The sequence below is a fragment of the Carcharhinus amblyrhynchos genome, chromosome 5 (genome assembly GCF_965287045.1).
Source record: "Carcharhinus amblyrhynchos chromosome 5, sCarAmb.v2.hapA, whole genome shotgun sequence".
Classification (NCBI taxonomy): domain Eukaryota; kingdom Metazoa; phylum Chordata; class Chondrichthyes; order Carcharhiniformes; family Carcharhinidae; genus Carcharhinus; species Carcharhinus amblyrhynchos.
Genome location: NC_137328.1, coordinates 4,219,409 through 4,232,767, shown reverse-complemented (window position 1 = coordinate 4,232,767; position 13,359 = coordinate 4,219,409). Strand labels below are relative to the sequence as shown.

At 48.6% G+C, this 13,359-nt stretch overlaps 1 protein-coding gene across 3 annotated transcripts in view; it reads right to left on the bottom strand.

Annotated features, from left to right (window-relative positions):
- The window catches only part of fam189a2 (family with sequence similarity 189 member A2), an 89,112-nt gene that overhangs the window by 4,014 nt on the left and 71,739 nt on the right, over nucleotides 1–13,359 (bottom strand). For all 3 annotated transcript variants that reach the window (XM_080188368.1, XM_080188367.1, XM_080188369.1), the window contains 2 exons: nucleotides 10,239–10,397; nucleotides 6,095–6,384 (listed from right to left, as the gene is read on the bottom strand). In XM_080188368.1, coding sequence (XP_080044494.1) covers nucleotides 6,095–6,384; nucleotides 10,239–10,397 — 449 coding nt within the window. The remainder of the gene's footprint in view (nucleotides 1–6,094; nucleotides 6,385–10,238; nucleotides 10,398–13,359) is intronic.

Below are 13,359 nucleotides of genomic sequence, written 5' to 3'. Positions count from 1 at the left end.
CACGTCGTTAGTGTGTGCCTAAACTGGACCAGATGCTGGGCAACAGGACAGCTCAGTGACTATCACTGATTGCTGTGCAGACACATGGATTTGGGCCGGTGTCTGTGGGAGTTTGCGCATTCTCCCCGTGCTTGCGTGGGTTTTCTCCGGGTGCTCCGGTTTCCTCCCACACCCCAAAGATGTGCTGTTAGGCTGATTGGTGGTAATAAATTGTCCCTAAATTAGTTTCCCTCAATGTGGATGGCCATAAAACAATAGATAAGGGTCATGGGTGGAGGGGGGGGGACTGGTAATGTTAAAATGGCGGCACGGGCTCGTTGGGCCGAAGGGCCTGTTTCCCAGGCTGTTTCTGTTCTTTGAATTCAAAGCTAGTTTAGTAATGGTGATCATGACAATCACAGAATCCCTACAGTGCAAAAAGAGACTGTTCAGCCCATCAAATCTGTGCCGACTCTCGCACAGAACATCTTACTCAGGCCCTGTCCCCGTAACCCCGCGTATCTACAAAGAACAAAATCAGAACAAAGAACAAAATCAGCCGGGGAAACAGGCCCTTCGGCCCAACGAGCCCGCGCCGCCATCTCAACACCACCAGTCCACCTCTCTACCCACGACCCCTGTCTAATGTTTTATGGCCATCCAGATTGAGGGAAACTAATTTAGGGACAATTTATTCCTGCCAATCAGCCTAACAGCACATCTTTGGGGTGTGGGAGGAAACCGGAGCACCCGGAGAAAACCCACGCAAGCACGGGGAGAATGCGCAAACTCCCACAGACACCGGCCCAAATCCATGCGTCTGCACAGCAATCAGTGATAGTCACTGAGCTGCCGTCTTGCCCAGTATCTGGTCCAGTTTAAGCACACACTAACGACATGAAGCACTAGGCCAATCTCGAACATTCAAGAGCAGCCCCAGTACGACCCATCGCGTATATGCCCCTCGTTGGACAACAAGGCGGACCGACTTAAAACCTGTGAATGAAAAGAGAAAAACATTAGCATTGGGGCGTCCCTGGTAATGTAAATGGGTATAGTATGATACTAATGACCCTTATTTAAAAGGTTCTCCTATATCCACCCATCTCCAACTCAGTCATGTGCCTGTCTAAGTTACTCTTAAAGGACTCTAGCGTGTTTGCCTCCACCACCTTACTTGGCAGAGCATTCCATACCCCCACTACCCTCTGTGTGAAAAACCTCCCTCTAATATCTGTGTTGTACCTCTCCCCCCTCACCTTAAATCCATGGCCCCTTATCCTACGTGTCTCTATTACAGGAAATAGCTTACCTCTGTTTACTCTATCTATACCCTTCATAATCTTATATACCTCTATTAGATCCCCCCTCAGTTGGCATCTTTCAAGGGAAAAGAGCCCCAATTTCTTCAATCTTTCCTCATACCCCAGTCCTTCCATACCAGGCAACATCCTTTCCTCATACCCCAGTCCTTCCATACCAGGCAACATCCTGGTAAACCTCCTCTGCACTCTCTCCAGAGTCTCCACGTCCTTCCGGTAGTAAGGCGACCAGAACTGTACGCAGTACTCCAAATGCGCCTAACCAACGTTCTGTACAACTGCAACATTAGACTCCAGCTCTTATATTCTATACCCCTTCCTATAAAGGCTAACATACCATAGGCTTTCTTCACCACACTCTCCACTTGTACTGCCACCTTCAAAGACTTGTGCACTTGCACCCCCAGGTCTCACTGCGACTCTGTACTCCTTACGGGCTTACCCTTTATCATATAACTCCCCCCTACATTATTCCGGCCAAAATGCATCACCTCACATTTATCCGGATTAAACTCCATTTGCCACGTATCTGCCCAATCAACCAGCCTATCAATATCCTGCTGTATTGCCAGACACTGCTCCTCACTGCCTGCCAATCCAGCCATCTTAGTGTCATCAGCAAATTTGCTGATCACACCACCTACTCCCTCTTCCAAATCATTTATATACACTACAAAGAGAAAAGGTCCCAGTACCAAGCCCTGTGGCACACCACTAGTGACAGACCTCCAGCTAGAAAAAGACCCCTCCACTACTACTCTCTGTCTCCTCTTTGCAAGCCAGTTCTCTATCCATCTAGATACCTGACCACATATCCCATGAGCTTTAATCTTTTCTACCAACCTACCATGAGGGACTTTGTCAAACACCTTACTGAAATCCATGTAGATGACATCAACGGCTTGTCCTTCGTCAACCGTTTTTGTCACGTCCTCAAAGAATTCTACCAGATTCGTAAGGCAAGACTTCCCCTTGACAAAGTCATGCTGCGTATCCTTAATCAGATCGCAACGTTCTAAGTGCGCATACATCCTATCCCTAAGAATCCTCTCCATCAACTTACCTACCACTGACGTTAAGCTCACTGGCCTATATTTACCCGGGTTATCCCTCCTACCCTTTTTAAACAACGGTACCACGTTCGCTATCCTCCAGTCCTCTGAGACCTGACCTGTGTCCAAAGAAGAGACAAAGATTTGCGTCAGAGGCCCAGCAATCTCATTCCTCGCCTCTCTAAGCAGCCTAGGATAAATGCAATCAGGCCCCAGAGATTTATTGGTTTTAATGCCATCTAAAAGCCCTAACACTTCTTCCCTCGTAATCAATAGATCTTTCAATTGGTCTACCGCTCCCTCAATGACCGTACTAGACATCAAGCCCCTCTCCTTCGTGAATACCGACGCAAAGTATTCATTCAGGATCTCCCCCATTCCCTCTGCCTCTAAGCACAATTCCCCACGTCTGTCCCTGAGAGGACCAATTTTACCCTTAGCCACCCTTTTGTTCTTAAGATAGGAGTAAAACGCTGTTGGATTCTCCTTAATCCTACCTGCCAAAGCCATCTCATGCCCCCTCTTTGCTCTCCTAACTCCCCGTTTGAGATCCCTCCTACTCTCTCTGTATTCCTCCAACGCTCTCTCTGTTCCCAGCTGCTTAGACCTGGCATACGCCTCTCGTTTCTTCCTAACCAGGTCTTCTATATCTCTTCTATATCTCTAGTAATCCACGGTTCCCTAATCCTACCTTTCCCATCCTTCCTCCTAACCGGCACATGCCTTTCCTGCGCCCATTGCAGATTTCCCTTGAAAGACTCCCACATGCCTAACGTGGCCTTGCCTTCCAACAGCCTATCCCAGTCTGTATCCCTAAGCTCCTGCATCTAGCCTTCCCCCAATTTAGCACCCTCCCCTTAGGACAGCTCTCATCTTTTCCATTCGTATCCTAAAGTAGATGGAGTTGTGGTCACTATTAGCCACATGTTCACCTACCGCAACCTCAACCACCTGACCCAGCTCATTTCCCAGAACTAAATCCAGTATCGCCCCCTCTCTAGTCAGGCTATCTACATCCTGTTGCAAGGATCCTTCCAATACACATCTTACGAATTCCTCCCCATCAGACCCCCCAGCTCTAGGCACCTTCCAATCCCCACCCCAGGGAGATTAAAATCTCCCACTACAACAACCCTACTCTTCCTACACTTATCCAAAATGTCTCTACATATACCCTCTTCCACTGCCCGTGGGCTATCGGGTGGCCTATAGTACACTCCTAGCATAGTAATGGCCCCCTTCCTATTCCTCAACTCCACCCACAAAGACTCCATGTTATCCTCCCTCTGCACCGCTCTGATCTGCTCCCTAACTAAGAGCGCCACTCCCCCTCCTCTTTTCAACCCTCCCCTACCACACCTAAAACACTTATACCCTGGAACATTTAGCTGCCAGTCCTGCCCCTCCTTTAACCACGTCTCTGTCACTGCCACCACATCTAAATTCCTCGCGAACATCAAGGCCCTAAGTTCATCCGACTTTCCCGTCACACTCCTCGCATTAAAACAGATGCACCTAAGACCCTCAGGCCCTCTCGGATCCTCCTTCTCCTGAGGGATTTCCCTATCAACTAGACTTCCCCTGACCTCCAACTCACTCCCAGTGCCTGAGCTGTCTCTCTCCTCCCCACCCCCCCTCCATACTAGTTTAAACCCTGCCTAAACACTCCAGCCAACCTCCCAGCTAAAATATGTGTCCCCTTCCCATTTAAGTGTTCCCTATCCCTCTTATACAAGTGCCCTTCCTTTGCAAAGACTTCCCAATGGTCTACAAAACTAAACCCCTCTGTCCTGCACCAGTCCCTCAGCCACACATTCAGCTGCAGGATCTCATTATTCTTATCCCTGCTATTGCTGGGCACTGGCAGCAGCCCAGAGATCGCCACCCTGGAGGCCCTACACTTCAGCCTGGCTCCCAACTCCCTGAACTGTGTGCGTATTTCCCCCCTACTCTTCCTTCCTATGTCCCTCTCTCCTACATGTATAATTACATCCGCCTGGGTCCCTTGGCCCTTCAAGATTCCCTCTACCCTCTCCGACACATCCTGTACCCCTGCTCCAGGGAGGCAGACCACCATCCTGGAGTCCCGCTTTTGCCCACAGAACCACCTATCAATTCCTCTAACCCTCCCGTCCCCCACCACTATCTCACATCCAGCCCCCTTCCTTCCCTCTGAGGCATTTTCCTCTTCCCCTCATGCCTTTTCCACCTCAGTTGGTGCCTTACCCCTGCTATCTTGAGAGACTACCCCTGGGGTAATCTTTGGAACATTACTTCTCTTCTTTTTCTCCTTCCTAACTGTAACCCACCCATCCCCCCTCCTTGGCTCTGAGATCCCCTCTTGAATCTGGTTCCTATTCATTATCGCCTCATTCTCCCTCACTAAAAATAAATCCTCCAGCCTCAACTCCAGTTGACTAACCCGGGCCCTCAAACGCTGCAACTCCAGACATTTGGTGCAGATGTGGACTCGCCGGAGATGCTGTGTCTCCAGGAACTCCCACATATTGCACCTTACACAGCTGACACGTCTCCCTGCCATTTATTTGACTACCTTCAGACCTATGGACACACTTTGAAAAACTTGACCAGTAACTCACCTTGCCTAACCCTGCCTCGCCTAAGCCCTGTGAGCCAAAGCCCTTGCAGTACTCACTCAGCACCCACCTCACTCTGATGCCCACTCCTGACGCTGCCCGCTGTCTACTGTGGCCTTGTTTTTATACTCCCTCACTCCCTTCCCAACAGCCCTTGCACCTAGGACCCTCTATGGAAAGCACAAAGGGAAATAACCCACAACCCAGCAATGCAATTTAAAAAAAAACACAGTACACTCACCAGCCACTAGTACACTGCTCCAGAGAACAATGCGTTTACCCAACTATCCCCCCAACTTACACATCTTTGGACAATAAGGGGCAGCTTAATATTGCTCATCCACCTAACCCACATATCTTTGGACAGTGGGAGGAAACCGGAGCACCCTGAGGAAACCCATGAAGACACGGGGAGAATGCGCAGACTCCACACAGACAGTGACCCAAGGCCAGAATTGAACCCGGGTCCCTGGCACTGTGAGGCAGCAGTACTAACCACCGTGTCGCTCACACAATTATCATCGACTGTTGTAAAAACCCGCCTAGTGTTCTTTGGGGAAGGAAATCCGCTGTCCTTACCCAGTCTGGCCTACATGCGACTCCAGACCCACAGCAATGTGGTTGACTCCTAAATGCTTTCTGAAATGGCCAAGCAAGCCATCCAGTTCAAGGGCAATTAGGGATGAGCAATAAATGCCAGTCTAGCCACTGACTCCCACATTTATTGTCAGCTGTCTTGTTTGCCATTCGTCCAAAGAATATACTTTACGTCAAATTCCACAGCACCGAAACAGGTCATTATTCCGCTCTTCCTTCCTTTCTCAGTGTTACCTTAAGGTCTTTTACACTCACCTACAAGGGTATACAAGTCCTCGAATGATTTAATGTCTCCTCTGGGAGTACTACACCGGGAGGGTCAGCCTTGAGTTTGGTCTCGAGTCCCTGCAGTGGGATCTGAACTCACGACTTGCTGGCTAACGCTTTCTCCCTCAGACTACCCTGCATCCCCAATGAGTTTGGTATCATGTGCCAATCTAACCAATTCACACTGGGCCTCTGAATCCTCCTCTGTCCTGACACATCCTACAGTGATCCAGAAACACTAACAACACATATTTAGACGGTGACAGCGAGCGCCCCTCACCTGATCGAGTATGTTGGCACTGGCCACTGCCTCCTCCATGTGTTCCTCGTCGGACTGCAAGACCGAGCGAATATTTTCCACCAGTTCCTGCACCTCGGGGGTCATTGCGCATGATGAGTGCTCCAAGAAGCTAGCAACCAATAGCTTGGTGTCTCTGTAGCTGCTGTAATCCACCAGCGACCTGGGCCTCGACCTGGGGGCACCCGACCTGTGACCCCTTCGCAAGGTCACGACCTGCACCTCCGGCCTTTCGTCCGTCTGTGTGGCCGCTTCACAGCTGACCACTAATTCTGAACCGAACAGAAAGAAATTGATGAGAATGTTGCACGATAGATACAGTACGAAAACCGGCTGAAATTATTGGGTTGTGGGGAAGGGGGGTGGAAATTGGGTGCGTTACGTGGGGGAAGTGGTGGCAAAAAAGGAACTGGGGAGAACCCACATCCATTATGTTTCTACCTCAGGTAATCAGCATTCCAAAAGTGACCAGAGGGGAGGGGGAAAATGGAGTGTAGGGTTGCCAACCCTCCAGGTTTACCCCGGAGTCTCCAGAAATTGTAAATGAAACTCCGAGATGCTGCCAAGAGTTAAAAACCCAGGAGTAATTCTCACAGGAGCAATGGGAAAAGTCATCCAATCACCTTATGAAGACTGCGTTCAAGTGCCCAATCGGTGGGAGAAGGTGGGACCTCAGGTAGATTGACATGTCAGGCAGCCAATGACAGGAGTGAGGGCAGAGCAGTTGCCAGCAGGTGACCATCAGGTGAAGCTTACAGGAGTTTGTAACCCCCCCCCCCCCCAAGTCAGGGGGATATCTGCCCCTCCCGCAAACCTCTAGCTTTGGAGACATGTCTAGATCACTGCTGAATGCACCTGTGTTGGGACCATCACGGAGGCTAGCCTCACTGGGATTGGTCATATGTCACTTTCCGGGTCCAGTACTGGCCCTCGGAGAGGTGGAAGATCCTCAATGCTGGAGTCAGAGTTTTACAACACAGAAAGAGGCCCATTGTGCCTGAGCTGGCCATCCAAAGTCATGCCTCCACCTACTAAGTGCCTCAAGCTGCCCTGTTCAGAGTAGACCATTCCTGTCAGGATCTGTCCATCTATACCAGCCTCTAAAGGTGAGAGTAGTTTCTACACCAGTATTGAACCTGTTCCACTGAACAAAACATCAAGCTGCAACAAGTTACAAATCTACAATGCTTCTGACATCTAAACTATCCCAAAAGCCCCTGACATGAGCATCATCGGGCACAATTTAATAGCCAGCCATATTTGGACGTATGAGGGCAGATTCTGTCAAAGAAGCAGGTTTTAAAGCAGGATGGAGGGACGGAGAGGATTAAGGAGGGAATTCCAGAGTTAAAAGTCTAGGCAGCCGGAGGCACAGCCACCAATGGTGGGGGTGATTAAAATTAGGGATGCACGTGAAACCAGGATCAGAGGAATTTGACTTTTTCCGGTCCATGAGCATTGCTCACTTGGATAGTAGTGATTCCAGATATTGGGATTGGAAAGGATGAGGCCAGGCCTGACTTTGAATACAGGAATAAGAAATTTCAACTTGAGGCCTTGCCAGAACGGGAGATGGGCAAATGGGACGTGGTGCAAGTTAGGATTGGGGTAACATCACTGCAGCAGGCCCCTGGCAGTCAGGACAGAGCAGCCTCTCCCCAGGGTCTCCGTTACTCTGCAATTCTCAGTGGATGAGCTTCTGGGGGGGTAAACTGGCAAATGGCAACGTTGCAAGTTGAGGAATCTAGGTCAATACTCGATGGAGTTTAGAAGGATGAGGGGGGGTTTTAATTGATACTTACAGAATACTGAGAGGCCTAAATAGAGTGGACGTGGAGAGGATGTTTCCGCTAGTGGGAGAGACTAGAACTCGAGGGCACAACCTCAGAGTGAAGGGTCGCTCCTTTAAAACTGAAATGAAGAGGAATTTTTTCAGCCAGAGGGTGGTGAATCTGTGGAACTCAGAGGAGGCCGGGTCATTAAGTTTCTTTAAGGCAGAGACAGATAGATTCTTGATCAATAAGGGTTACGGGAGAAGGCAGGAGAACGGGGATGAGAATTATGTCAGCCATGATTGAATGGTGAAGCAGACTCGATGGGCCGAATGGCCTAATTCTGCTCCTCTATTTCATGGTCTCATGTAATGACTACAGGGAAAGAAAGAAGAATGCAACAAAAGCATTCGCATAAAATGAAAATATACTTTATTACTGAGATAGAAGGAAGTAATTTCAAGGTCGTAACCTAACCTCAGGTTTCAAATAACATTTACAAACCTCACCAGTATCATTTCCTGGTTTCTATCCTGATCTGAACATCTTGATCAGATTAGCAGCTTGTGGTCGCTTGTGGGCAACCATCATTCTGGATCTAAACTAGAAAATCAGCATCTCAAATCGTACCCTGCTGCTTGCAATCCTGCTGTCTAATTCAACAATTAGCCAACCTTCCAGCCCCTTATTCTCTATCACTAAGACCACCTCCTTCTGTAACACTGTCCTCCCGCTTCAGCTGAAACCCTCGCCCAGGGTTTTGTTCATTCCGGACTCGAATTTTCCAACACTCTCCTGGTCAGTTTCCAATCTTCCACTCCTTGTACCCAGACTCCTCAAAAGTTCCTCATACGACAAGTTCTTCATTCTAGGAATCTTTCTTGTGAACTTCCTCTGGACCCTTTCCAAGGCCAGCCTATCCTTCCTTAGATATGGGCCCAAAACTGCCCACAATACTCCAAATGGGGTCTGACCAGAGCCTTATACAGCCTCAGAAGTACACTCCTGCTCTTGTATTCTAGCTCTCTCGACATGAATGCTAACATTACATTAGCTGCAAACTGAACCTGCACATTAACCTTAAGAGAATCTTGAACAATGACTCCCAAGTCCCTTTGTGCTTCCGTTCCTTTCTCCCTCATCTTTATCCAGCTTCCCCTGAATTGTAGCTACACTTTTCACCTCAACCACTCCCTGAGTAGCGAGTTCCACATTCTGACCACTCTAAGACCTTGCTCCACCAAACATCCTACTGGATTCATCTGTCTTCATCTATTGATGGCTCCCTCGTTCCGATCCTGCCCTCAAGTGGAAATACTCTCTGGGGGGGATTTTCTGGCCATGCTCGCCCCCCCAAACCAGAAAATCCCCCCCACCCGAGGTCAATGGATCTTAGCATGATCCACCCCCTCTCCCGCTCGCTCGCTGCGATTCCCGCGGCAGGTGCAGTGGGAAAACTCCCCCCACTACCACTCAGTCCTTACCCTCTCTAACCTCTTTCATAATTTTAAAGACCTCAATCAGGTCACCTCCTCTGGCTGCTATTTCCAGAATGGGCAGCAGGGTGGCACAGTGGTTAGCACTGCTGCCTCACAGCGCCAGGGACCCGGGGCTTGGGTCACTGTCTGTGTGGAGGCTGCATGTTCTCCCTGTGTCTGCGTGGGTTTCCTCCGAGTGGTCCGGTCCCCTCCCATACTCCAAAGATGAGGGGGTTAGGTTGAATGGCCATGCTAAATTGCCCCATGGTGTCAGGGAATTAGCAAGATAAATACGTGGGATTAAGGGGATAGGTCCTGGATGGGATTGTGGTCAGTGTAGGCTCGACGGATAGAGTGGACGTAGAGAGGATGTTTCCACTAGTCGGAAAAACTAGAACTGGAGGCTAAAGGGACAATCCTTTAAAACAGAGATGAGGAGGAATTTCTTCAGCCAGAGAGTGGTGAATCTGTGGAACTCTCTGCTGCAGAAGGATGTGAAAACCAGGTCATTGAGTGTCTTTAAGAATGGAGATAGATCGGTTCTTGATTAATTAGTAAAGGGGATCAGGGGTTATGGGGAAAAGGCAGGAGAATGGGGATGAGAAAAATATCAGCCATGATTGAATGGTGGAGCAGACTCGATGGGCCAAATGGCTTAATTCTGTTCCTATGTCTTAAGATGGGCCGAAAGGCCTCCTTCTGCACTGTAGGGATTCTATATTATACAAAAGAGAGTCACAGCCTGTAGAAATATTGTTTGCACCAATCTCCCGGTGTCATTTTGTAATAGTAAAGGACAAGTCTGTTCTCAACATGCTAAGTGTGATTGAACCAAGATTCCGCAATGAACAAGCAGTTCCCCCACTCTCCCATTACCTTCTATAACTAGCTCTTGCAGCAGTGGGTCACTATTCGATCCCCTCAGACCCGGCCTGCTGGACTTCCTGCATCCCGCTTCAGAATTCCTGCCCCGGGGTGGGTGCACGATGCAGAGCTGTAACGGGTCACTCAGCGAGCCGCTTGGGGGACTGGTATCTGTAAGGTAACGCAGGAAAGAATCACCGTGTGCACCTAAAGCAGTAACCCCGGACACACCGCTACCTCGTCGGCCATAGCTCAGTCTCACTCTCTGAACCAGAAGGTCGTGGGTTCAAGTCCCACTCCGGAAACTTGCGCCCAGAATCAGGATTGATGCTCCGAGTGCAGTACTGTGGGAGTGCTGCCCTGCCTGAGGTGCCGCATGAGACATTAAACAAAGGCCCCTCTGCTATAGATCCAAGACTCAATGGCCATTATTTCAGAAAGGAGTTCTCCACAGTACCAATATATCAACCAACACTACTGAAATAGATTATCTGGTCATTTATCACACGGTTGCTTATGAAATCAAGTGAGTCATTTGGCTTATGTGTTTTGTACATTATAACAGTAACCACACCTCAAAAACTCATTAGTTTGCTGTAGAGCTGTTTGGGACATTGCGTGCGGTCAGTATCATGCAGAGCAGGGGAGAAGCCAAGTGCTTTGTCACTGGGTGGAATGGTTTGCAGAGGCAGAAATTCTACTGCAAAGCACTGGGTGGCACAGTGGTTAACACTGCTGCCTCACAATGCCCAGGTTCAATTCTAGCCTCGGGACACTGTCTAAGTAGAGTTTGCACATTCTTCCCGTGTCTGCGTGGGTTTCCTCCAGGTGCTCCGGTTTCCTCCCACAGTCCAAAGATGTGCTGGTTAGGTGGATTGGCCATGATAAATTGGCCCCTTAGTGTCAGGGGGAATTAGTTAGGGTAAACGCATGGGGTTACCGGGATAGGGCCTGGGTAGGATTGTGGTCGTTGATGGGCTGAATGGCCTCCTTCTGCACTGGAGGGATTCTATGACAAATCAGCCTAAGGTAGATCTCACACAGAGCTCCACTAAGAATGCCTCTCAAAGCATAGGGTAGGTGTTCCTCAAATCTTAGAAACATTGAAACTCTACAGTGCAGGAGGCCATTTGGCCCATCGCCCAACAGCAATCCCATCCTTTCCCCATAACCCCACTTATTTACCCTCTTAATCTCCTGACACTGAGGGTCTGTCTAATATGGCCAATCAACTTAACGTGCAGATCTTTGGAACGTGGAAACTACTTGGAGCACCCGGAGGAAACCCACGCCGATACGAGGAGAATGTGCAAACTCCACACAGACAGTGACCCAAGGCTGGAATTGAACCCGGGTCCCTGGCGCTGTGAGTCAGCAGTGCTAACCACTGTGTCACCCCTGTTGAATCAAGAATGATGCGTCAACAAGGATCAATACTAAGCAAGTAGAAAGAACGCCATTCGATGTGGGATAAATTGTTTTATGTTAGAGCCATGAAGAAACTGATTGAATTATGACATTGATTCCTCTTGTTCCATTACTGGAATTGCACTAGAAAGCTGACAAAGGAAATTTACAAGCACATTCCCAGGGATGGAGAATTTTAAACTCTGAAGAAAGATTGGAAAGATTGGGCTTTCGTTGGAACCGGGAGGCTGAGGGGAGATTTAATTAAGATGACTAAAATTACAAAGGGCATAGTTAGAGTGGATAGGAAGAATCTATTTTCTTTAGGAAATCCTTAACCATGGGGCAAAGATTTAAAGGAATTGGTAGAGGGATTGGTCGGGAGTTGTGGAGAAGTTCTTTCACTCAGAGTATGGTGGAGATTTGAAACTCGCTGCCTGAAAGGATGATAGAGGCAAGTAACCCCCCCATCACATTTAAAAAACACTTGGGTACATGCTTGAAGTGTCCTAACCTACAGAACACCAGGGGCGGCACGGTGGCATAATGGTTAGAACTGCTGCCTCACAGCACCAGGGACCCGGGTTCAATTCCGGCCTTGGGTCACTGTCTGTGGAGTTTGCATGTTCTCCCCATGTCTGTGTGGGTTTCCTCCAGGTGCTCCGGTTTCCTCCCACAGCCTAAAGATGTGTGGTTTAGGTGGATTGGCCATGCTGAAATTGCCCCTTAGTGTCAGGGGGATTAGCTAGGGTAAAAGCATAGTATAATGGGGATAGGGCTGGGGTGGGATTGTGATTGGTGCAGACTCCATGGGCTGAATGGCCTCCTTCTGCACTGCAGGGATCCTGTGAATCTATAATGAATCTTACAGCAGAAAGGTGGTCCATTCGGTCCATTGTGTCTATGCCAGCTCTTTGACAGAGCAAACCAATTAGTCCTATCCTCTTTCCATCCCACCCATTCCCTCCCCCATCCCAGCCAGCTCTATTCACACAACCCTGCTATTTTTATCAAGAAATTATCCAATTTCCTTTCGAAAGTCACCACCGTCCTTTTAGGCATCGCATTCCAGATACAACAACAAGCTCTGTGAAAAAAACTCATCTTTATTCACATAAGCTTCGCATCAGCTGAGAAACAATAGCTGATTCTCTCAAACTGAGGGGAGAATGCACTCAACACATGTGGAAATTCTGGGAGGTTAAAACTGCTTGGTGGCTAACACATTTGTTGAGAGGGTGTTGGGTGGGGAGAACGTTAAAATTCAACAAACAGCCATCCATTGACTCTGTCTACACTTCCCGCTGCCTCAGCAAAGCAGCCAGCACAATTAAGGACCCCGGACATTCTCTCTTCCACCTTCTTCCATCAGGAAAATGATATAAAAGTCTAATAAATAGTTATTTCAACTCACATATCACAGGCTGTGATAAAATCTCACAAACCCGAAAATACCAATCGACTCAAGAACAGCTTCTTCCCTGCTGCCATCAGACTTTTGAATGGATCTACCTCGCATTAAGTTGATCTTTCTCTGCACCCTAGCTAAGACTGTAACACTACATTCTGCAATCTCTCGTTTCCTTCTCTATAAAGGGTATGCTTTGTCTGTATAGTGCGCAAGGAACAATACTTTCCACTGTATGTTAATGCGCGTGACAATAATAAATCAAATCAAAAGTCCAACAGGTTTATTTGGAATCACGAGCTTTCGGAGCACTGCTCC